Raw genomic sequence first — 27102 nt, forward strand, 5'->3', positions numbered from 1 at the left:
ATATATATATATATATATATATATATATATATATATCCAAATCAAGGGGTTTTCAATTGAATTCAATTGTTTTTCTTTTCTTTTGTTTTTTTTTATAATTGAGTATTTGAATGGTGGGTAATTAACAACTTGAAATTCCTTCATAATAATAATAATTGAGTATTATCATTATTATTATTACTATTATTATTATTAGCATAAACCGGCGTAACTATGTATGTGTATTTGTAATTTCTTCTTTTATTAATTTTTATGATGATAGAAATTTAACATACATAGATAAATGAATTTGGATGAGTAAAAAATGAAAAACAAAAAAATAATATGTAAAAGAAGAATGATGAATTGATTAAACAATCTTTTTTTTTCTTCTCCAGAGTCTCTTTTCTTCTTCAAGTTTCTCTCTTCTTTCATTGGTAATTTTGGAATCGAAGAGTGTCATGATGTTCACGTTAAAGTTAAGATTGACTTGATGGTAGATATAAAAGAATAATAGTTATACCAAAGAATATAGTTGTTTGAAATAGAATGAAAAAAATATTAGAAGTTAATGTTATTTTATTTGATATATGCAATTTAGTTTTAAAATGTGTGAGAATATGTTCTCTATTTTTTTCTGTTGTTATTTTAAAATAAGAAATTAAGTAAAGAGTGGGAGAATCAATTTATTTTAAAAAAAATTACATTATATTTATTTTTAAGTAATTTATATGAAATTACAAAATATTCTATTATACTAATAAAATAAATATATTAAGTATAAATTATTATTATTATTATAATACATCACGCTTTCTGTACGGGAAACAAAAAGAAGTACTAATTCGGTGCTCCATCTCACTCTTTGCTCTTATCTTCTTTCTTCATACTGTTCTTACAAAACGACGCTCTGTAATCACAAAACAATGTTGTAACGTAAAAGAAGAACAGTGCTTATGGCGGCCAGAAACGGTTCGTTAAGGCAGATATTCGCGGAGAGGAGCAAGGAGAGACTGCTCTCGCGGAAGGATTTTTCAGAGCTGAGGCTGAATGGCAACAATAGCAGCAGCAGCGGCGGCGGAGCTGTTCGGGATGGGCTCTCGGGTCGCATGGTTAGGTTCTGCGATGGGTTTGGGGAATTCTTTTGGCAGCTTAGGGAGATGGCGCGATCGGATCGAAGGAAAGTGGTGTTTGCGGCGAAGGCAGGGCTGTCGTTGGCTGTAGTTTCGCTTTTCATTTACATAAAGGAGGAGCAGTTAAGCAAGTATTCCATCTGGGCCATTCTCACTGTCGTTGTCGTTTTCGAATTCAGCGTAGGTACTCACAATTCTCATTCTCCTCCCTCTTTTCTTTACTTTTACTTTCCTTCCTAAACAAGTTTTTTTTTCTATTATTATTATTATCATTATTACAACATTTTTCACTAATACAAAATTAATATAATTAAAACAATTGGTTATTACACTATTAAAAATAAAACCCAAAAAGGTTCTGCACCAAAAGAAAATTCTAGAAGTGTACTGTGTTTATTACGGTTATATACAAAAACATTTCGCTTTAGTTTCTTTACTTCTTATGCATAATCTTTACAAGTGTATTTTTATAGTTTTCGTGATAAAGACTAAAAGAAATTAGAAAAAATTAGTAATATTATTCATTAATAATATAAATTACTTTTATTTTATATTTAATTACAAAATTCGCACTAATAATGATTTTTTAATAAAACCTTCCTATAATTTATAGTAAAATGTAAAATAACATTCTAGAATATATTTGTACAGTCAGAATATGAACATTTTAATTCTTACCCAAATTGTTTTAAGGTAATTTAGTGTAATATTTTTTTAAAAATTAAATAAATTATTAAACTTTTTTTCACCTGTCATTATAATTTGAATTCTCAATGTCTCAAGTAACTTAACAAGTTTTTGTAAACCGTAAAAGATCACAGTCAATGCATATTTAAATTACTCTTACTAATACTATTAGTAGACTAGTTTTCTTTCATTTTCAATTAATCGAAATGTAGTATAGATCTATGTGATAAATTTGTTAATTTTAAAGAACAATCAGATTAAAGTTATTAAGAATGATTGATTAATAAATAATTTTTTTATATTAAATTAAACTTTTGTTTACTTCATTAATCTAATTTTCATATAATATTAGAGCAAGTGTATCAAACTTAAGATGGTACTGGATTGTTTTTTTCATACAAAAGTAACAACACATTTTAATGAATTTTATAATTAATATTGTTTTATCTTTTTGCGATGTTTGGTTTAGGTGCGACTTTGAGCAAAGGGTTCAATCGTTCTTTGGGTACGATTTCTGCCGGAGGGCTTGCCCTGGGTATTGCTGAGTTGGCCGTACTGTCCGGAAAGTTTGAGGAAATTATTATACTACTCTCTATATTTATTGCAGGTATTTAGTGTTTAAATGTTATTTCCACTAATAATATAACGACATCCCCTTTCCTAGGATAACATAATGGAGTGGGTAGAGTAGGCTGACTCATGATCTGTTGGGAAAAATCGCGGCATCCCGCTGATTCGTTTAGGTATATTCTGCATAATTCACAGTCCATGCGGGTTAAGTATAGGTTGGAGCAGGTTGACCTGCATAATCCGCGTAACGGATAAATCTAGAAACTTTTAATGTACCTAAATATTTTTTTCATGTAGTCTCATATTTCAAAAAATTATAAAAAATTATCCATTCCAAATTCTACAATGTGCAATACAAATTTGTATTATGGATTGTGTAATCTGGAATATTGTAGAATCTGAAACACAAATTTTAACTTTCAGATTCTATAACTCTTGAAGTCTTTAAATTCCATATTTTGAAATTTTTATTCATATCATATTATGCATGTGTCGTGAGAATAACAGTGTGAGATTATTTATCTAAATCATCCAAATAGAAAAAAGAATTAGATTTTTTCAAAATTTATATTTAAAATTATTTTCCATTAATTTTAAAAAAAAATTATTTCCTATTCGAGCTAGCCCGTGGGCCAACCTTTATGTGGGGGCGGACCAGTAAAATTATTTCAAGATGTAATAGTATAATCTAATAGAATGCTCCATAATATCAAATGGGATGTAAAGAAGTGAAAAGGGAGAGAAACTAAAACTAAACCAGACTCTTAACAAACTAATCATTAAGATGGTCTAACAAACTTGATTGCAAATTAGAAAGTTTGAGTTGTGTGAACACACTTTGAAAATTTGAAGACTAGACCATCTATAGAAACAAAAAGAGTAGACAGTGTGAAAAGAAAACTGTCTACACAAAACCACATTAGACATTTACCATCTACACATCAATACACTAGACGGTGTATACACACGACAATATATTATACTGTCTAATGAGAGATCGTTTATGACCATACCACTATTGGAGGATCAACTAGGAGACTGTCCACACCACTAAAGAAACTCTAGATGGTCTAGCGAGAGATAGTGCAAAACAAAAGGTTTATAGCCCCTCAAGATGAGAATATATATTTAACATTCCCAACTTGGTATATATGGTTTTGAAAATATTAGTAGCAAGAGGTTTGGTGTATATATATGTAGCTTGAAACATGGAAGATATAGAAGCAACTTGAAGCATGCTTCATATAGGAAGCAGCTTGATGAGACCTTCGTTGATCTTCTCGCGAACAACGTGACAATCAATCTCTGTGTTTGGTTCGTTTGTGAAAAACTTGGTTGACAACAATTTGAATAGCAGATTGGCTGTTGCAATATAAGAGAGTTGATTGAGAAAATTAAACATGGAGATCACGAAGAAGGTAAGTGAGCCATTGTATTTCAAGTGATAGCAGATAAACCTCGATATTCAGCTTCAAAAAAACTTTTGGATATTATTTGTTGTTTCTTAGACTTCCAAGAAATTATAGAATCTTCAAGATAAATGCTTAACTAGTAACAAAGCGTCTTGTGAGAGGACATGTAGCCTAGTCAGAATCACTGAAAGATTTTAGTTGCATAGGGTTTTGTGAGCTGAGAAAGATACCATTACCAGGAGCATCTTTGAGGTAGCGAATGATGCGGAAAGCAGTTTATTGATAACAAACTGACTCAAATTGTTGACAACATGTGATATCTGGATGGGTATCAATGAGGTAAATGAGGCGGCCAATGAGTCTTCGATAAGAGGAAGATTCAGTCGCATTAAGTTTGTCTCCATTATTACCAGATAGCAGAGAAGAATAAACCTTAGGAGTGATAGCAGGGCACATACAAGCATTCCAATTTTTGTGAGAAGATCAAGCGTGTACTTTTGTTGAGAAATGTGAATACTGCTCTGACTATCTCGAGACCAAGAAGTAGGTGAGATCTCCCAAACTTAAGCCACGAAGAAACTGAATAGAGAAATCCTCATGTTTCCTCTTACTAATAGTAGAAAGAACATTGCAAGAACATTTGTTTTGACAGGTGCAAATGGTTTCTAGGCGAGAATTGTCTAACTCGTCCCATATAATCCTCAGTTTGGTAATATATTCAGTTACAGGTAAATCACCTTGATTGAGAGAAGCCACTTCAGATTAAAGGTTAGAAACACAAAGAAGATCACCTTGTGAATATCTGGTTTTGAGATCATTCCAAATATCAATAGCAAAATCCATTCAAATAATGCTTTGTCGAATAGAGATCGAGACGGAGTGAATGATCCAAGAAGCAACCATGTTGTTACAATGGTTCCAAGCAGTGTAATTATCATCGCTTTTTGATGGCCAAGGGAAATTTTCATTTATAAATTCTACTTTGTTCTTGGCGCCGAGAGCCGTAATAAGCAACCTGCTCTAAGAATGGTAGTTACTGGGATCTAAAACAGGCAATATAAGCTTAGATGTTAGGTTCCATTTGGATGAAGACACAATAAACTATGCACATATTGTTCTTCTCCTATTAATGAAGATCAAGAAAGATAAAAGCAGTAAGAAAGAGAATAGGAAAGAGAGACAAACAGAAAACAGAGTGTGCAGAAGAGCTCTTCTCTTAAGAGCTTTGGTACCATTATGGCATCCAACCCGTTCTTCCAAGACGCAATCATATAATCTCATAGAACATTCCATGACATTAGGCGAGAAATAAAGCGAAAAAGAGAGAGAAAAAAAAAACCAGCAAGTAATGAAAAATAGATCATAGTTTTTTTTATTATTCCATAACCAAAAAGAAGGCAAGGGATGAATATATATACAGCCGAATCTAAGAAGATCAAATGTTAAACAAACAAGAAAATGAACAACAAAATAGACTCGTAACAGACTAATGATTAAGATTGTTTAACCAAACTAGATGATATGAATTGTGTGAACACACTACGGTCTAGTAAGAACAGAAAAACTAGATAATATGAAGACTAAACTATCTATAGAAAGACACAGACTAGACACATAACAATACACTAGACGGTTACCATCTACAAATAACAGTACACTAGACGGTTACCATCTACACACAACAATACACTAGACGGTCTCTTGCTACCACGATTGGATGATCAAGTGGGAGACCATCTACACCACCGAAGACACACTAGAGGCGAGAGACCGTCTACATTTCAAAACAGAAGGTTTATCAACCAAATTTACCATTTTTGGCATTAAACCATTCTCTCTTATATTTTTTTTCAACAAATTGGTGGGTCCTAAGAAATAATATGGGTCGTACTCGAAGTTTAATTAGAATCTCCTTTTAATACTTAAAAGTAAGTAGATGGTTTTGTAAAGTAAATATTTGTATATTTCGTATTTAGTATAGATGAAAATTTTAATTTTGTTAATTTTGTTTGCACTTCATCAATGGTTGAGGCAATAGAACCCATGCTTAGTCTTTAGTAATTGTCACGTGAATATGCAATTGATCTTAAAAGGGGACCCTTTACCTTTTTGACCTCTAAAGAATGAACTCTAGGAACTTTACTTAGAGATTGGACAAATTACACTTAATTTAAGTATATTATTTTGACAATCGACGACTAACAAGTACAATATCACTAAGCACAAGAACATCATCAATAACCTTTTAAGTAACAAATATACCCAATTTTTGTTGAGCTTATCTGTGAAACTTGTATACATAAGATAAAAGAGCTTATAGGAAAGTCATAAGCCATTTCTTGAGCCCAAAAAAGCTCCTTAAAAACTTCCAAATGCCTCTTGATTCATTAACCAATCTATGTGAATTATTAACTAATTATAAAGTCATCATTAGCTGGTATAAAAAATAATGCAATTTTTGTGGCCAAATCATATTACTAGCTCTTATGCTTATTAATATTTGTTTACAAAAGAAAAAGTTAGGATCAATGATTATGCTTTTGTGGTTTTGCAGGATTTTGTGCAAGTTATGTGAAGCTACTGCCTGCAATGAAGACATATGAATATGGCTTTCGTGTGTTTTTGTTGACGTTTTGTATTGTATTGGTATCTGGGAGAACTAGCAGGGAATTTTTCTCCACAGCTTTTTACAGATTAATTCTTATTGCAATTGGTGCTGGCATATGTTTGTTTGTAAATATTTTCATATACCCCATCTGGTCTGGGGAGGATCTGCATAAATTGGTGGTGAAAAATTTCAATGGAGTTGCTGCATCTTTAGAAGGTTTGCTTGAATTTCCTCATATGTTCCGAACCTAGCAAAGATTTGTAGTCGTTGTTTATGCCTAGTTTCTGTGTTGAATTTGATGCTGTTGTCACTCTGAGCTGGTTGCTTTTGTAACAATGTTTAGGCTGTGTTAATGGGTACCTGCAATGTGTTGCATACGAGAGGGTACCTTCAAAAATTCTTGTTTATCAAGCCTCGGATGATCCACTCTACCGTGGCTATAGAGCAGCAGTTCAATCGTCAACTCAAGAGGATGCTTTGGTATACATATTTTTTTACTTTACATCTCTCTCTTCTTCAATAACCTAAATGCAAAAACTAGTGCTACATTTTATGATTTTATCTTATCCTCGCAGGTAGATTTTGCATTATGGGAGCCACCTCATGGTCCATACAAGACATTCAGTTATCCTTGGAGAAGCTATGTTAAAGTTAGCGGAGCTTTGAGGCATTGTGCTTTCATGGTCATGGCAATGCATGGATGCATACTTTCAGAAATTCAGGTAAAAGGAACATTTCTTCCGTGATCAATGCTAGATATTGGCTTTGTTATCATTTTTGTTAGTGTTCTTTTCTTTGGTGGGAGGTGATTTAACTATGAATGAACTTTTGGCTAGTAATGGGCTCTGCACACTTGGCATTATATAAAAATTGATTGCTGAGCTCACTGTTTTGATTAATTTTTACCATGCATCGACTGCTGAACAATGAAAATATGAGTACTCAATAATTGATCAGGCTGAAAAGCAGTCTAACATAATAAATCTGCAGTGAAAGGAAGTTGTATGATGATCAATTGCATATATATGAAGGGCTTATATCTTGTGTGTGTATATATGCACATTTCTCTATATATTAAATAATGTGAAAATGTTGTATTATTAATTATTTCCAAGGAACCAATCTGTATTCGAGGAAGATCTTGATATTTTTAAACAAGGCAGATTGGTTTATTCCAAAATGTTTGATTTTTTAAACAAGTTAGATTGATTTATTCCAAAACGTTTGAGGTAGAGTTCTGCTGAGCCGTTAAAAATTTCAGAAGATACTCGAGTAATGACTAAGATACAATATTAGCATTACAATTTATATTTCCCGTTTGATGGCTCGAGTGCCATTCTCTCGACATTTTCCAAATGTTTGTATTTCTCTCAAGACTCCAACTAAAGTCCAAGAATAGCATCAATTACTAGTCTGCTATTAGCCTACTACTAAGATCCAAAATTCAGTTCTTTTCCTTTCTCTCACCCTATATTTAAGATCAGATAAACGAACCTGTTATATTTTGTTCCTTTTTGTCTACATCCCCTGATCATTGCAGTAAAATTAACGCATGCTCACTGAATATAATTAAGTGACAAATCCAAATTACTGTAGACGATAGGTCATATATCAATTGGTTTGAGAAGGCAGGAAATTTTGCTGGTTCACAAGTTATATATAATAAATGAAGTTGTGGTTGTGCTATCTACATTGAGGAAAACATGATGGTATTTTAGACCATGTTGAGGTCTTCTAGGTAACCCTGAAATTGTGAAATCTAATAATAACGAGCAATGATTCATAAAATTTCCCTTCGTTTGTTTATGTATATTTTTGATGTATGTAGGTGTTACTATTATTACATTGTTGGTATTCAAATTTCATATTTATACAGGCACCCCCGGAAAAAAGGCTGGTTTTCAGTAATGAACTTCAGAGGGTTGGCACTGAAGGAGCTAAAGTATTGCGTCAACTTGGAAGCAAAGTGGAAAAGATGGAAAAGGTAAGCAATATAGACATACTCTTGAACGTGCATGATGCAGCTGAGCAATTGCAGATGAAGATTGACCAACAATCATTCCTCTTGGTCAATTCAGAGAGCTGGCAAGCTGCAAAAAAGCCTAAAGAAGAAGTTGAAAATCATGACAATTTGATTGATCTCAAAGATCATAAAAACAAACACTCACTCATCTCTTTCCTCAGTGAAAGAGGGACTGATTCAAGACTTAACATAAGTATAGAGTCCTCAGTTCCTGAATTGCACATTTCAGAAAGCATGATGTGCAATAAAATATCATGGCCACGCCTGTCATTTTTGGGAGATAACATTTTACTTGAGCCAGATTCCAAAGTATATGAAAGTGCAAGCTCTTTGTCTCTGGCAACCTTTGTTTCCCTTTTAATAGAGTTTGTTGCCAGGCTTCAAAATCTTGTGGATGAATTCCAAGATCTCAGTGAGAAGGCCAATTTCAAAGATCCATTTGACCAACCAATGTTAAAGTAGTGACAATGACACTATGGACCACAGTTGCAACTTTATTTTTTACAATATTGGAGGTATCTATAATCATATATCTAAGTATAATGTATAATGATATATTATAGTCCCGTCCATTCATGTTTTTCTTTTCTGTTATTTTGGTGTTCTCTAAAAGATCAAATTTAATTTTTCTGTAGTGACTTTTTAATTTTTTTATATGAAAAACAACGAAAGAGCATTTATTTTTGTTGCTTGTGTTGGTTTTGAAGTATTATTTATTTATTCATAATTATCTTATAATTTTACTCTTGAAACTTGTCATAAAAAGATATTCCAATGACATATATTTAATCTGATTTTTATGTTTTATTAATCATACATTTTAATATTATTTATGCTAATAATATTAGTCTAAAGAAAGTTGCATTTTGTATATATTAGATAACATATAAATAGACGTTTACTACACGACCAGGTGATATTTATCAATATATTATTAAGAAATTGAGTTAAAATAGGATGAAATGATTTCATTTATAATAATAAAGAAAATCTATATTTCGATTTGTGGAAGCATATATTGAAAAAATTTAAACATTTTTTGTTTTATTTTTTATTTTTTTCAATTTGATTCTTCTATTTTAGGCTAAGAAAGGATAATTTTGGACTCAATGTCCATTATGGTCTTACATCTTAAAATTTTGGGATCTAAAAATTTTGAGATTTGATAAGTAGATTTGTTGCAACATTTAAATGTTTTGGGATTTGATTAGTAGATTTGTTGGGATATCAAACTTTGAGATTTGGTTAACAGATAGTTGAGACAATTTGGAATTTACTTAGCGAATTTGGTGGGATGATTGAGTGTGAAATAACAAACATTAAATCTTTTTATGAGAGACACGATGCAAGAATTGCTTATTCAGTCTCAGTTCCAAGTTGAGGGCCCACAACCTCTTGAATGGCGGCATGTCGCGTGGACCTCAAACAAAGTATTTTTACTTTTGTGGCACAAGGTTGACACGCATTGACTTTTCAAGATTCAATGGAAAAATGTTAACTAGTGGATTCATCAATGTGAAAATTATTTCTTCAGTGATAATACGCCGAACAAATTCAAGGTGAAGTTGGACATTGTGCACTTGTAAGGCAAGACCTTGGAATGACACAACCATTAAAAAATCTGTTTTCAGATTACTGTGTACCTTTGTGGACATAATTCAAGAAAAGTTTAAGCGATTGTTTTGGTGCAATTCGTGATGAAACCATTACACAGTTGATGTGTCTAAGACAAAGAATTCGATGGATGCCTATCATGAAGAGTTTGATTCAATCATTACACGATTGAAGTTATTTGATGATCATATCTTAAGTTGCTTCCTTGGTTGATCAAAGAAAGAAATTCAAGTGATGGTAAAAACGTTTCAACCTACGTCACTAGTACTTTAGCCAGGATGTATGAAGCAGTCAATTCAGTTATTTCTATAGCTAAATTGAACAAGGGAATCTTAGGTCCATCAGCAATGCCTACATCATCTTCTATCCCACTTGTTGCAGTACCCAAACCCAAACAAACACACAATTTAACATCAGCTAAAGGCCTTTGTTATTTTTGTGATGAACCCTACTCAATGGAACACATCAAGGTCCACAAATAATTACAGATACACGTCATTGAAATTGAGGAAGAAGGCGACGTAACTGATAGTTCTCTCAGTGATGAGACAGGTCAATTCGAAGGGAAGGAGCCACAAATTTTAGTCAACGCATTAATCAGAGTGGATGGATTTACATGTACTCATTGATAGTGGAAACACATGGCGCAAAAATATGGGTGCATAATTGATATGATTGATTCTTTGAATGTCGTGGTAGCTGATGGGTCGAAGAAAAATATATCACCAGTGGTAAATGTTCTCGAACGGGTTTAGGACCTAGAGAACGATTGCTCCTGCTTCCACCTTCGGTCGGTCAACGATGCTCCAAACTCTACTATGCCTCCCTCCTCTTGGTCGTCTGGCTCCACAGGCGGGGATGGTACCTGCAGAAGGCACTCCAACGCTCAAGTCAGTTGGGGTGTTAGCACTCGGGTGTCAGAGTGCTATAGATAATGACGTACCTTTGTCCTTGAAATGCGTGCTATTTATATTACATTAATGGGCCTTCGTTGGTGTGCCGGATTAGGGAATTGGTTCGTGATTAGGGTTGCACTAAACAACCCTTAACTATGAATTAACCATGTTGAGTTGGTCAACCATTGGCTCAACGCTAGGGGTCGGTCGGTCACGTGTCGTCACGCGACCTTCTCACTAGTTTAGGTGGTTACTTGGTATGAGTGCTGATTGACTCACTAGGTCGTCCGATCGTACTAACACAGTAAAAAATTTAGTTGGACAATTCAACATGCAACTTTTACAACTGATATGCTCATTCTTCCCTTAGGGTGTTGTGATTTAGTACTTGGAATTGAATGATTGATAACATTGAGCGATATTTTATGGAATTTTGACAAAACTCACAATGTGTTCAAGGTACAACGAAAACGACATGTTTTGCGTGGCTCCATGGGCTCCAACATTAAACCTATTCATAAGTAACAATTGAATAAATCATTTATTGACGACGTGCATTTATCTATTATGCATGTTGGAGCATAGGAGAAGATGTTATTTTATTCATTAGCAACACATGTAGAACAAAAAAGAGATTCCAACTGAGGTTGAGAAATTATTGCACAGATTTTGCATATTTTTTCAAAAATCCACAAAAATTACCACCTTTTAGACTTAGGCATGATCTTCATTTTCCTTTGATTCAAGGAGTTAATCCCGTCAACAAAAGACCTTACATGTATCTTAAAGAATAAGAAAGATATTATTGACAAACTTATACATGAATATTTGCAATTCAGGAAAGTTGTGGCCCTTACGCCTGCCCCGTGGTTCTAGTTGGAAAAAATATGCCTCATGGAGACTTTACGTTGAGACCTAGATAAGGGAATAATCAAAAACAAATTTTCCATTCCATTAGTAGATGATTCGTTGGATGAACTAGTAGGATCTACTAATTTTTTTGAAGATTGATTTACGTGAGTTATAATTAGGTTGGAATGGATTTTGGGGATGTGTGGAAGATAACTTGTAGAACACATTCAGGGCATTATGAATACTTAGTGATGTCGTTTGACCTAACCAATGCCTTAACTACATTTCAAGAAACGATGAACTCTATCTTTCAGAAGTTTTTAAGGAAGTCATTGTTGGTATTTTTTTGTGATATTTTAGTGTACAACAAACACATATAACACCTAAGAAAATGTTTGCAGACTCTATGAAGCCATTCTATTTTTGTTAAGGGATCTAAATGTTATTTTGTTGTTCCAGAAGTGGAGTACTTGTGCCATATTATTAATGAACAGGGAGTTTCTATAGACCCCAATAAAGTTGTTGCCATGGTAGGCTGGTGATAAGTGTCATATTTTAGAAATATTTAATATTAAAAGATAGACACTTATGGATGTTTATTGATAAAATAGTTATAATTCAACCCCTAATTCAGGAATTTAAACATGTTTACATATTTTGTGATTATAATATGAATAAGAACGATTTATTCTCAAATTTGTGTTAATTTCATAATTATAGGGGAAAATAAAGATGAAAGGGCTAAAGGAAAATAAACAAGATAAAAAGGGAAAGTTGGAACATTGGAAACTCGTCAAAGCAAGATCACTCTAGTGGAACTCGCCTTGGCGTGTTCACTCCTGTGAAGTTGAATTTTTTCTTGTCAAAATCGCCCAAGCAAGTAATAACTCGCTTAGGTGAGATGTCACTTAGCCCAAGCCCAACTAGGTTAAATAGGAGGTGATGTGAGTTGATTTTAGGGTTGCACTTTGTTTATGGTTTTTTATTTTTAAGCAGAATATGGTGAAAAACCTAAAGAAGATTCCCACTAGACATGAACTTAACCAAGTGGTTAAGTAAGTATGAAGGTTCAATTCTAGAGGGCAAAGAGAAAACACAATTATATGGTGTTGATGATGAATAGGTGTGAAATTAAAGAGCGTATGAGGGAAAGAAAGAAGATGGAAACTGAATAGAAAAAGATGAGCACAAGAACATAAAGGAATGGAAAATAAAAAGATGAAAGCTAAGAGAAGCTTAGGATGATGAAGGTGTGGTCATGCCACTTGGAGGAGGAGACTCCATGATGAGTGGTGAAGATCCGCCACTTGAAGTGTAGTGCACTCAAGATAAAACCCAAAGGTAATAAGAGACTCAGCTCATTAAACACTCTAACAAACTTTCTTTTTTATTCAAAATTCAATGTGTCAATACATGGAGCAAAACACCCTATTTATAGAGGATGGGTGCCTTGGTGGGCAAGTGTGAGAGGAGAGGGGAGAAGGGAGAGGGAAGGGCGACTGGGGTTTGACTAAGGTCAATGTCGCCCCCAACTAACCTAGTTTCTTGAAGGTAGATCAACCAACCTAACCTGGATGCAATTGTCTTGGAAAAATGGGTTTGGCACAAACTCAATTTGCTAAGTACACTTCTATTTATGCTATGTAAACCTAATCTATTGAAATTAGAAATAAAAAACTAGCTGGTGCTCAGCTTCCATCATATGGGCTCTGCTCCTGGTGATCCTTTGAGGAATGATAAGTGTTGAGGCACTAACTAGTGGATGGTCGTGACCTAGACCTGAATTTTGTGTCATGCTCCAGGTCATCCCTCTGGAAGGTTGGGCTAGCTCAGAGGATGTTCTATCTCTCAAGTCTTCATCATGCTCTTCGGGTGGGAGAGAATCTGTCCACGAATTTGCAACACCTGTAGAGAAAAGAGTTTGATCACTAACATTAAAAGAATTACTTTCTAAATACGTGTTAGATAAATCTAACTCATAAGAATTATCATTGATTCTTTTAATGATCTGAAAGGAACCATCACCATGGGGAAGAAGTGTAGCCAAACCCAATCCCCAGGTTCAAAGATCAAAGCTTTGCGCCTCTTATTGGCATGTTTAACATACTTGCCTACCTTCCTTTCTATTTGGCGTTTGATCTGCTGGTGCAAGTTTTTAACAAAAGCTACTTTTTCAAAACCATCATTGTATAATACTTCATCAAGGACAAGAATAGGAAGTAGGTCAAGAGGTGTAAGGGGATTAAACCCATACTCAACCTCAAAAGGGCTGTGCGAAGTAGTAGAATTAACTACTCGATTATAAGCAAACTCAATATGAGGAAGTAAGTCCTCTCACACCCTAGGATTCCCAAAAATAAGGCATCTTAACATTTGGGAAAAAGTTTTATTCACCACTTTTGTTTGACCGTCAGCTGGGGATGGCAAGTAGTAGAAAACATGAGTTTAGTACCAAGTTTTCCCCACAATGTCTTCCAAAAGTGACTTAAGAACTTAGATTTGTTAGATACTATACTTCTAGGAAGCCTGTACAATCTAACAACATCCTTAAAGAAGAGATCTGCAATATTACAAGCATCATCTACTTTGTGGCATAGGATAAAATGGACCATTTTTGAAAAACGATCCATTACCACAAAAATAGAATCCATACCCTTAGATGTCTTGGGAAGACCTAAAATGAAGTCCATAGAAATGTATACCCGAGGCATTTCTGTTGTGGGGAAAAGGGTATATACTCCATGGGGTTGAACCTTAGACTTAACTTCCCTACATATTATCCATTTATCACAGAAGTTGTGTACATATTTTCACATGTTGGGCCAAAAGAAATGTTCATGCAATGTGTTTTTCTAATCCAAAATGTCCCATTAAATTGCCCTCATGTGCCTCTTTTACTAGAGATTTTCTCAAAGACCCTTGTGGCACACAAAGTCTTTTCCCTTTGAAGAGAAAGCCATCATGTAGGAAAAAGTCTTTGTGGCCTCCTTTTGAGCACTCTTGAAAGATGAGAGAAAAATCAAGGTCATCTTCGTAAATTTCCTTGATGTGATCAAACCCCAAGTATTGAGTGTCTAGGACATTAAGCAAGGTATGTCTTCTAGAAAGAGCATCCGACACCAGATTAGACTTGCCTTGCTTATGTTTGATCACATAGGGAAATTGTTCAAAAACCTCTACCCATTTGGCATGTCTCTTGTTAAGTTTGCTTTGGCTTTTCAAATATTTAAGAGATTCATGATCACTATGTATCACAAACTCCTTTGGAAAAAGATGTGTTGCCAATTTTGCAAAGCCTTAACAAGAGCATAAATCTCTTTGTCATAGGTGGAGTAATTGAGATGAATCCCTTTAAGTTTCTCACTAAAATAAGCTATGGGATGGCCCTCTTGAAGGAGGACAACCCCAATGCCTATGTAAGAGGGAACACGTTTGTCCTCGCCAGGTGACTTCGGTTGGTCTTTGAGATAAGCTCCGCTTTGACTTGTCTCCACGCAATGCTCTGAGATACAGATCTTTAGGACAAAATGGGTTCTACCTGTTGATCACACTCTGACGATCAATTCAGTGAGAGCATTCAAACTATAAATTTGTCTCAGTATAAGGTTCAGAAAAAAAAAAAAAAAAAAAAACTTCCCTTTACTTGGGGTCTTAAACCCTTTTTATAGACATTCCTTCAATGATTTTCATCAACTAGAATATTGTTTCAACAACAAGAATATAATCTCAACAACAAGAATATAATTTCAATAAAAAGCTATGCCACATCATTCCAAATAACTTTTATTTGTATTTAAAAGATATATACACTTTAACTAATTCAGCTATTCCTTTTGTTATTTTTACTTTAATTATCTTTTTCTTATAGACTACCAACCTCGTAACGTGTCATTGGGCCCATACCTGCCCTAGGCTGTGTTGGGTATAACTTTATCTAACCGAGCTTACTACACTTAAGTGCTTGGGTCCAGAGCACGTCCGGCCAGTACATAAGCCCCACAGGCTCGAGCCGAGCTTGACGAGGCGAATAGGCTTTCCAGTGTTGGCGGCTGTCATGACATTTTCCCAGGGGGTAGCTGATGGGCGATTACCAAAGCGTCTCGCAAAAAGACGTCTTACCTTACTAAACGTGGAGCGTACATGTGGCACTTGCATCAACAGTGGGGGAACGCTGCCACTTCATCTTCCTCTTTCGAATATAAGTCCCTCTCTTTTCATTTTCATCACACTGTTTGAAACTTCTTCTAAAACCTCCTTCAAAAATGCTTCTTTCACCTTCGTGCCATCGCACATCATCGTTGCATTAGGTATTCTTTTCCCACTTAACTCCATTGATAATCAACATTTATCTTTCTGATTGCATTACGAGAAATGTATTTTTAACTTATGTCGATCCCATTCATTTTGTCCAGAATTGCATTTGCATTCTGTTTGTGTTTATGCTTTAGTTACTTCGACGATGGATAATAGTTCTGCATACCCTTGGGCTAAGAAAGAAATCCTTAAAAAGACCTCTTACTATACCACCCGTTTACATATTAGAGAGTTAAGGGAAAGTGGGGGTGTTCTGAGTAAAAACATAAGGGTTTCGTAAAACAATAAAGTGTAAGGAAGGGGAACCAATATGTTGTGATGAGTCATCGAACCCTGATGGTCCCTTTTGTTTTTTTCTATGCTACCTTCTTCAAAAAGGTCCTTCTCTGTACACCCCTATCTATATTTGAAAAGGAATTATTGATCGAGCTAAATGTAGCTCCCGCCCAACTACATCCAAATAGCTAGGCATTCATCTGAGCCTTCATAATTCTATGTTCACAGCTCGACATTTCGCCGACTGTGGAAGTCTTTTTATACTTCTTTGAGGCCAAACACTCAGGTCGTCAATTGTGGGTTTTCCTAAATGGTGCCCATGGGAGAGGTTTACTTACCCTATTCCAGTCGTCTTACAAGAATTTTAAAGGTCGATTCCTCAAGATCCGAGCTTCAACAGGAGATTCGTCCCTACTGGACGACTTTCCCTTGTATTGGACATCTAACCCTAGATTCCAGAGTGCTTGCCTCTTGGAAGATTTGTCTCCAAAGGACCAAGGGATTTGCGAGTTTTTGACGAGTTTGAAACTTTTCTTTGATACCTCAACGTTATTGACCAAAGAATACCTTTCCGGTGCCCTCAAAGCTTACACTAGTACTCTTCCTTTCCTACCCTTGATGAAAAAAAGCTTGTCATATTGACTAATCTATTTTCTTTTTTGCTTTTGTAGATAACATGCTCTCCAACATTAGCAAAGCTGAGCTGGCCGAGCTCACTAGAAAGATGAGGGCAGCTGCAAGCCTGCCTAAGGAGTCTTTGGTACAAAAAAGGAAAGCTCATATTGTGGTTACCCAGACTCCAACTGACCCAGATGAGCAGACTACTTCAGGGTCGTCTTTAAAAGGAAAATGCCAGCTACAACTCCCCCTACTGAGCATTCACATTCAGATGCCCAACGTCTACAGAGCTCGAGGGTAAAGAGCTTGTGGGACCCTGATTTTGATGTCCTAGCCCATGGTGAATCCTTCTTCTTGCCTAGCGAGGACAGAGCTAGGCTCATGGTTCATAACGAAGACCACCTTCGCCATGATACCTTTAAGCTATTTGGACAGCAATTTGCCATGGCTTGCTTTGGTTGATGTTAAGGCAAAAGATCGAAAATCAGTCGAGGACCAAAGGATTAAGGAGAACATGGAGCTCCACAAGGAGGTAGAACGCTTTCAAGCTAAGATCAACCGCTTGAGTGGTGTGCACCAAGAAGTTGAGCGACTCCGAGCATAGAAGACCCAAGAGGCATCGAGCTTAGCTAAAGAGAGAAGCAAGTTTTTTATTGAATTTGAAGAGTTGAAGAAGGAAGTGACCCGCAAAGGGGAAGACCTCATCAAGGCCATCGATTCCGAAAAGCAAGATATTGCTCAATCCTACCTCGTAGGATTTGAGGTTTCTTTAAAGCAAGCAGCGGTCGTTGATCCCACCATGGATCTTTTAAAACTTGACCCGGGTAAAACCGTGGTTGATGACCAATTAATGGGGGATTAATCCAAACTCTTTTTCGGACTGTAATATTTATTTGCTTGTCGAACTTATTTGACACTTTAAACCTTTGGCCTATATCTATTTAGCTCTTTTAAATTCTTGGATGCATACTGTTTTTTGGATTTAAAAGGGTTTATTTACATCATTACAAACACATGCACCAACACTTTGCTAATTAACTTATCCTTTCCACCCTAACATAACATAGTTAATGTAACAGGGTCTTACTAACTTAGGTGAAACTAAGTGTAGAGAGTATTAGAATATTTCTCTTTAATTCAATGGTATAATTCATTGTACCTCTCAAGTATTTCATGAGTCTCGCAAGTGCATCCCAATGATCCTAACTAGGACATTGAGTGTACCTACTCAGTCTACCTCTGCATAAGCAATATCTGGTTTTAAAAAACTCATTAAATGCAATAAGCTCCCAATTATCTAGGCATACTGAGTTTGAGAAATAGATTTTCCTCTATTCTTCTTTAATTTAGAGTTAGCATCATAAGGGGTGCTCATTGAATTAAAGTCATGATAACCAAACTTCTTCAGAAGTTTCTCAGTGTATTTTTCTTGGGATAGTAATATATTATCACCCTTCTTTATAATTTTAATTCCTAGAATCACACTTGCTTCACCCATGTCTTTCATCTCAAACTTACATCCTAGAAATAATTTTGTTTTAAAAACAATATCATTGCATGTATCAAAAATTAGCATGCCATCTACATACAAACATATAATGACCCATTCACCATTTTCAGATCTAGAATACATACACTTATCAACATCATTGGTAGAAACACCTTCACAAAGTAAAACATTATCAAGTTTTTCATGCCATTTTTTTGTGCTTGTTTCAAACCATACAGAGATTTTAAAATTTTGCATACTTTTTCTTTTTGACTTGGAACTACACATCCTTCAGGTTGAGTCATATAAATTTCCTCTTCTAGTTCATCATTCAGAAAGGTTGTTTTAACATCCATTTGGTGAATTACTAACTTGTGGATAGATGCTAAGGTTATCAACACACAGATAGAGAAAATCCTAGTAACAGGGGAAAAAGTATCAAAGTAATCTATGTTATGTTTTTTAGTAAAACCTTTATTAACTAATCTTGCATTATATTTCTCTATGGATTCCTCATGATGATACTTCTTCTTAAAGATCAACTTACAACCAATGGGTTTTGCTCCTTTAGGCAGATCTACTAAGGTCCACATATTATTTTTCTTAATTGAATCAAGCTCAGTTTTAATGGCCTTATCCCAATGTTTAGCATAAAGAGCACTAGTAGCATCTAAAAAACTTATTAGATCATTTTCAACTAGATAAGTGTAAAAGTCATCTCCAAATGAGATTTACTTTCTTTGTCTTTTACTTCTCCTAACATACTTAATCATGGCATCACTAGCACTATCTATAGGTCATTAAGATGTGCCACTACTCTTTAGAGGAAACATATGTTCAAAGAACTCAAACATTTTTCGTCTCTACTATAGTGTTACGTTCAATTATATCACTATTAAGAACTAGAAATCTATAGGCAACACTATATTTTGTATATCCTAAGAATATGAAGCAGATGTTTTGGAACCTATTTTCCTTTTCTTAGGATCAGGTAACGTCACTTTAGCTAAACACCCCACACTCTTAGGTATTTCAGATTAGGTTGATATCATTTCCACAACTCATAGCGTGTTTTACCAGTTTTCTTATGTGATGTCCTATTTTGCAAAAAACACACAGTAAGCAGAGATTCACCCCACAGATTATTAGGAGCATTATAACTAATAAGCATGGCATTCATCCTTTCTTTAAGAGTCCTATTTTTCCTTTCAGCTACTCCATTAGATTCAGGTGAATACTGTGGGGTTATTTCATGAATAATACCTTCTTTAACACAATAATCATTAAATAAACATATTCACCACCTCTATCAGATCTAATTCTTTTAATTTTCTTGTTCAATTGATTTTTTACTTTCGCTTTATAAGTTAAGAACATGTCAAATGCTTAATCCTTATGTTTAATTAAATACACTTTGGTGTATCTAGAAACTACAAATGTTACAAAATAATTTTACCACCTCTGGACATGGTTTGTTTTAAATCTACAAGATCGATATGAATTAAACCAAGAAGTTCAGTTTGACGTTCTACAGAGTGACATGTTTTCTTCATTATTTTAGATTCTACACATATATCAAATTTACTATTTTGTTTGTCATGCATGTTAATTAATCCTAGTCGTTGCAATTTCATAACATACGAATAATTCACATGTCCTAATCTAGCATGACATATATCATATGAATAAACAATATAAGCATAAGACTCAGATTCATTAATAATTTAAAAAATGTTCAATACAAAAAGACCTTGATCACAATATCCCTTCTCCACAAAAACATTATTTTTTGTCGTAACAATCTTGTCATATTCAAATGGCACTTTAACCTTAACTTTGCTTAGCATTGCTACAGATATCAAATTAACTCTAATTGTTGGCATATGTAGCACATCAATCAAATCCAGAGTTTTACCATATGTGAGCTTCAAAAGAACCCTTCCTTTTCCCAAGACAGGAGTTGTCCTAGAGTCACTGAGATAAGCTTGTTCTTCTCCATCCCCCACACTTGTGTAGGAGGTAAACACATTTCTGTTTGCACATATGTGTCTGATAGCCCCAGAGTTTACCACCAATTTTCTGACATTTGTCACAAGATTTACTTGTGAAACGACTGCCACAATGGTATCTTCCCCTTCAGCTAGATTTTCCTTAGAAGGATAATCGTTTTCTGCCCTATTTTTGCACTGAGGTGCATGATGACCTGACTTTCTACAGACAAAACAATTACCCTTTTCGTGAAAGTGAGGTTATTTCTGTTGAAGATGGATGAAGCTCATCTCTACCTTGCCTTAGTGTGTTTGATGTAGTTTTTAGCTAGTTTACTTTGAAGGTTGCAATGTGTCTTAGATGATCTTGCACTTTAGGTTTATGTGTATTCAAGATTGTTGAACCAAGTGGTGTTCAAGCTTTGAAGAATCCAAACCCTTTGAAGGATGTTGAAGTCTTTGTTGTGCTTGGTGTTGCTGTGCTGGTTTAGCTTAGTTCTGGGGTAGTTTGAATGTTGTAATCCACCATTTGATTAAATCTAAAGCATAAGCATCTCAATCTTTGTGAAAGTAAAATGTTTTTCAAACTAAGTTAAAACAATCGATTGTTTTGTCGAAACAACCGATTGTTTATACTTAGGTGTTTTGAGAAAAAGATTGAAACATGTTTTTAAATGGTTGAATTGTTAAGAACCAAAACAACCGATTGATTCGAGGAAACAACCGATTGTTTGTTTTGGGACCATAACAGAAAAATTGTTTTATCTTTGACTGAGCATTAAATGTTTTAACTGCTTACGCTCCAGTCATTAAATGCTTTGACCAATATTTTAATGCAATTCAAGAGTTTGTTAACATTTGATAACAAACTACATCTTTGAATAAATTCAGAAAAACAGATTTGACAATTGATCTTTGACAAGTTTTTGCTAAGATTTTTTGAGTTTTTCAAAGAGTTGAGATTGCTATGAGTTTGTGATTGATCAAAGTTGTGGAATAGGATTCTACTTGTATTGATTTCAGATTATCTTCTGTAACAAGTGTAATCCTTGTACTCTCTGTGAAACAAGTTTCGTTTCTATGTTTGCTAAGATTGGTTGTGTGTTCTTGAGGGGATCAAGATCAGCAATCTTGGTGTAGGTGTGTTGACCAAGGAGAGTGTGTTTCTTGAGGTGTTCAATGTCATTCTCTTGGTTGTTGTGTAAGTGATCAAGGTGTGATTGCTTAGTGGATTTCCTCAGGGTTTCTAAGAAGACTGGATGTAGCTCTGGGTTTGGAGTGAACCAGTATAAAGAACTGTGTACAATCTCTCTATCTCTAACTCTTTAAATTCAGTTTTATTTGTTGTTTGCTGGTATAACCGATTGTTTTTCCAGTATTGTGCCTTTGCTTTATGTTTTGAAAAACTGATTTCTTAATCAAGGTTTTCTTGAAGTATTTTCATTCTAGGCTTAAAAGTTTACGAAAATTCTCTTTAAACAATTCACCCCCCTTCTAGTTTAAGGCCATATATTCTAACAAAGGTTGCCTTTTGCTGCATAACCCATCCTAGATGCCAAATCAAGGTAGTAAGATCAAGCACATAATGAGGTTTAATGGTTTTGGAAAAGTTTTTTAAAGTTTTCTTAAAAAGCTTAATTTAGTACAAAAATAAATCTGTTTACTTGAGAAACAATAGGTTTATTTTTGCTCTGTTAAAAGGCTTTTCGAAATTCTGTTAGGGCACCAAAGGTAAAGCTCAGTCTGTTATTTCAGTTAAGTTGAGCTGGGAGTTTTGTTAACATTTAACCTATTGTTTTTAGAATCAATCTGTTGTTCTTATAACTACTCTGAAACTGTTTTTTGAAAAGTGGTTAAGAACTGTTCTCTATAAAATAAAATGCCTTTCTCACATGAAGATGCGTTGAGTAATCACAGTTTTAACAGAGATAAAACATTTCTTGTGTGAGAAAGAGAATTGGAAAGGTTTTGCAAAGGTTTTTCAATAGAAAATAGATGTGTGCTTGTTCTTAAAGAACCTTGTGCTGGATGAAGGTGTTGGTACTGTCTTCAAGAACCTTGGTTTATGTTCTTGAAACAATATTTCAAGTGTAATCTTGATGTGATTCCAATAGCAAAGAAGAGAATGATTCCTCATATTGTCAAATTGAACCAACAAAAAGAGGTAAAACTTAAAAACACCGAACAGAATTGGATAAGAAACAGATTGAACCGAACAAAATGAAATTAAAAGGCAAAGAACTGAAAATGATTGCTAGAAAATAAGAACAGCCGAACCATTAAACTCAAGAACACAAGACAGAATTTCAAGGAAACATGCTTAAACATGAACAATTGAAAGAGAAGGAAGGAAGGAGAAAAGAATGCTCATGAAGATGGATGTAAGGTTGGATGATCACGCCACTAGAAGGATGGTTGCTCCTAGATGAGTGTGCTGCCACCACTTGAGGACATCATGGATCCTTTAAGATAAGACTATAGAAGAAGGCTCAAAAGCTCTCCAATGCTCACTCAAAATTTGAGTATAGTTTCTTTACTCTAAATTCCAATCTGAATTTTACAAAGGGAGCACCTCTATTTATAGCCTAAGGTGCTGAAATGCAAACTACACAAATTCAAAATTCCCTCCTAAAAAGTTTCTAGAACCGGCGCCAATTACAAAGCATGAGGAAGGTGTGACCTCTTCCTTCACTTTGGCACCTCCTATTCTACTCCTACACCTATCCACTAACGCACCCCCCCTCCTAAAGCTCCTAACTAAAGCCTAAAAGATGCTATAACAAAAGAGGTTTCTAATGTTTCCCTCTAAGCACCTTCAACCAAAGAAATTACAAAAAGAGAAAATAATTGTCCCCTAGCTCCTAAAGCTTTGAACATGCTTCTTGTAAGCCTTTGAGGTGGTGGGCTTTGACCTCTATGGGCGTCCTCCATTTGTGCCTCTACCTCTTCTTGATCTTGTTGATTGGCCTCCATGTCTACTTGAGCTTGATCTCCATCAAATCTTTCCCTTATTCATTCTTGTAATAGGTATAAGTGTTAGTCACTCTTTGATAGTGTTTCTTGGAGTGCAAGGCATGCTGAAATAGTGTTTTTCAGCCTTGTTTGTTGAAGTTCTTGAAGGGTTCAAGAACTGCTGTGTATGCTGTAATTGATTGTATCTGTTTTAGTGGATTCCACCTTGGAGTAAGGTGAATTGGACGTAGCTCTTGATGAGTGAACCAGTATAAAAATTCTCTTGTGTTTCTCTTCTCATCCCTGCACTTATTTCTGAGTTTTCACATAATTTGTCAAGAAAGGAATTTGTTCTTTTGAATCTAAATCTGTTAACTCTAGATCTGATTAAATCTGCCATTCCAGCGTGTTAATCAATCTTCTAAACTGATATGAATCCAAATAGACATGACAATAAAATTGGAAATTTAGGGTTACGAAACGGAATAAATTCAAAACAGTAACAATAAAAACCTGGATAAAGGAAGGCGCCACAAACAAAGTTTGATAAGCCTAAGGATGATCGTCACAAGAATTAGTGGATTCTTAATAAGATCGCAAGATACAGGGAAAAACCCTAGCAGAGAAACACTCTCTAAAATTATCAAAATATTCGTTCCCGTAATCTGAGTTCCAATAGTGTATAAATTACAAAGGTCTTTTCTTGTTTGTAAGAAAATAAGACAATACTACAATCCTTATATTTCAAGAATGATCATTGTCCCAGTGGTTAGGTTGATACTCTGTACTTGGTCCTGAGTTCAAATCCTAACTCCAAATAAAATAATAATATTATTTTATTTTAATATTCCAATCTTGTTGTGCGTGGCCCTTGGGCTTGGATGTCCGCATCATTCCCTCCCTATTGAGAAAGACCTTGGAGGATGTCCGCATCATTCCCTCCCTCTTGAAAAAGACCTTGGAGGATGTACTTACTTGAAAGATCAATCTTGTAGGCATTGTCATTAATCATTTCTAACACTTGAAAAGGTCCATCCTGTCTAGATTGGAGCTTGGATTTTCTTTGTCTAGTTAACATTTCTTTCCTCAGGTGTACCCAGACCCCATCTCCAGGATCAAAGATTACTTTCTTTCTTCCTTTGTTAACTTGTTTAGAATAACCTTCACCTTTTTCTTCAACTTGTGCTTCAACCTTTTTATGTTGCTTTCTCACATAGTCAACCTTAGCCTGTGTATCTTTATGCTTTAAAACAGAAATGCTAGGCATAGTTAACAAATCTATTGGAGTTAAAGGATTTAATCCATACAAAATTTCAAATGGATCACAATTCGATGTGCTGTCAACAACCATATTGTAAGCAAACTCAACATGATGTAAACATAATTCTTGGATAGCCATCACCTTTTCATAATCTACATGAACTCCTTTGGCACTTACCACAAAACACAAGAACGCAATTTGTTCAGTACAAAATCTGCATTTATCAAGATTAGCATACAACTTTTCTTTTCTAAGAACATTCAAAACAACACACAAATGTTCCTCATTAATTCCAAACTAGTGTTATAGATCAAGATGTCATCAAAATACACCACAACAAATTTGCCCAAAAAATCTCTCAAAACATAGTTCATTAAACTCATAAAAGTGCTTGAGGCATTTGTTAGCCCAAATGGCATCACACGCCACTCATACAATCCGTATTTTTTTTTAAAGACAGTTTTCCATTCATTCCCATTCCTAATCCTAATTTGATGGCAACCACTTTTTAAGTCAATTTTTGAAAATATACAACCACCATACAATTCATCCATTAAATCATCTAACCTGGGAATATGGTGTTTATACTTAATGGTAATGTTATTGAGTGCTCTGTAATCTGTGCACATCCTCCAATAACCATCATTTTTAGGCACCAAAATTACTGGAACAACACATGGGCTCATGGTCTCTTGTACCCATCCTGTGTTCATCAATTCTTCAACTTGAGTTTGGATTTCCTGCAAAACAGAATCAACGCTAGGAAGAAAATTAATTTGGTTAGAAAGGTCATCAACCAAAGTGTTGTTTGTGCAATAAGGTAAATAAAGAGGTTTGCTAGAAAGTAGCAACTTCTTCACTTTATTCACCTTCAGTAATCCACTCATTTTTCTCTCATGTGTTTCTCTCTTTGTAAGTGTTTCACTCTTGCTCTGTTTAGGTGTTTCACTCATCTCTCTTTTCTCTTGGACTCTCTTTTCTCTCAATTTGATTTGATCCTCACACACCTCTCTAGGAGATAAGGGTTTGAAAATGATCTTCTTATTACTCTGCATGAAAGAGATTTTATTGGTGAAACCATCATGAATAGCCTTGGTGTCAAACTGCCACGGCCTCCCTAACAAAATGTGAGTTGCCTCCATTGGAACCACATCACACAAGACATTGTCATTATATTGTCCTATGGACAGGTTCACCTCTACTTGCTTACTCACTGTCATCTCTCCATCTTCACTAAGCCATTGAAGCTTGTATGGCCTTGGGTGCGATTTTGTCTCCAAATTCAATTTGGTAACTAGTCTTGAGCTAGCTACATTGGTGCAACTTCCTCCATCAACTATGAGTGAACATATTTTCCCTTGAATGGAACATCTAGTATGGAAAATATTTTCCCTTTGGGTTTGGTCCAAAGCTTGCATTTTGCTTCCCATAAGCCTTCGAATCATCAACAAATCACCCTCCAATGTATCCAACTCCACCTCTACCTCTTCCTTCTCTTCTTCACTTGAAGGTTCACTGACTATTTGTGTCTTTGATAAACTGATCATATTCTTTTTTGTTGGACATTCTGAAGCATAATGTCCTCTTCCCAAGCATTTGAAACATTTTACCTCACTTGTTTTCCTTTTAGGTGGTGAGTTACTATATCTATGAGGTGACTTCCCACTTGAAGATGTGACTGAACTTGAGGGAACTCCTTTATCCTTCATCGCCTTATCCTTCCAATTGAAATTTTTATTATTGTTAGAACTCCTCATGATTCCCTTCCTCTTGAGTTGTTGTTCTACTTGGTTAGCCTTGTGCAACAACTCTTTCACAACATACTCTTGCAGCTCCACAACATCCCTAATATCATGATTCAATCCATTCAAAAATCTTGCCATGATTGCTTCATTTTCTTCATTCTTTCCAGCTCTAATCATGGTTACCTCCATCTCTTTAAAATACTCTTCCACACTTTTATTTCCTTGAGTCATTCTCTGGAGTTTGAGTTGCAACTCCCTATTGTAGCTTGCTGGAATATATCTCTTCCTCATAATCCTTTTCATTTCTGTCCAAGTGTTCATCATGGGTTCCTCATATCTAATTCTCTCCCTTTGGTATTTATTCCACCAAGTTAAGGCATAATGTGAAAATTCAGCTGCTGCCAACTTCATCTTCTGCTCCTCATTGTACTCATTGCAAGCAAACACATGCTCCACTTTAATTTCCCACTCCAAGTAAGCATCAGGATCACTTTTCCCATTGAATGTGGAAATATTTAATTTTATTCCATCAATTCTCAGAGTTCTTTGTTCTCCATCATTTTCTCTTCTCCTCCTCCTATCTCCTCCTCTATTTTCTGGATTTACTTGTTGTGCTTGCTCCATTTGATCCAACCTCTCATGGAGTCCATCACTTTGTTGTTTCATTATCCTTTCCAAGTGTTGT

The 27102-nt window shown here is 35.0% G+C and overlaps 2 protein-coding genes across 3 annotated transcripts; one reads left to right on the forward strand and one right to left on the reverse strand.

The window, feature by feature from the left end:
- The first annotated feature begins 788 nt into the window (after positions 1–788).
- LOC137810729 (aluminum-activated malate transporter 4) lies at positions 789–9096 on the forward strand. 2 transcript variants are annotated; one of them, XM_068612139.1, is made up of 6 exons: positions 789–1296; positions 2269–2406; positions 6336–6605; positions 6733–6869; positions 6965–7111; positions 8266–9096. In XM_068612139.1, exons 1-6 carry the CDS (start codon positions 936–938, stop codon positions 8872–8874), a joined length of 1662 nt encoding a protein of 553 aa, XP_068468240.1. In that variant the 5' UTR covers positions 789–935; the 3' UTR covers positions 8875–9096. The 2 variants fall into 2 exon arrangements, with proteins under 2 accessions (XP_068468240.1, XP_090154425.1); XM_090298299.1 differs by having other exon boundaries at positions 814–1292.
- A 10423-nt stretch (positions 9097–19519) lies between these two features.
- LOC137809060 (uncharacterized) lies at positions 19520–26735 on the reverse strand. The gene is made up of 4 exons (XM_090297888.1): positions 25240–26735; positions 24573–24886; positions 20222–20674; positions 19520–19734 (listed from the first exon to the last, which is right to left on the reverse strand). Exons 1-4 carry the CDS (start codon positions 26718–26720, stop codon positions 19520–19522), a joined length of 2463 nt encoding a protein of 820 aa, XP_090154014.1. The 5' UTR covers positions 26721–26735.
- Positions 26736–27102: the final 367 nt, after the last annotated feature.

Source organism: Phaseolus vulgaris, chromosome 2 (assembly GCF_051622355.1).
Source record: "Phaseolus vulgaris cultivar YP4 chromosome 2, ASM5162235v1, whole genome shotgun sequence".
NCBI classification, from domain to species: Eukaryota; Viridiplantae; Streptophyta; class Magnoliopsida; order Fabales; family Fabaceae; genus Phaseolus; species Phaseolus vulgaris.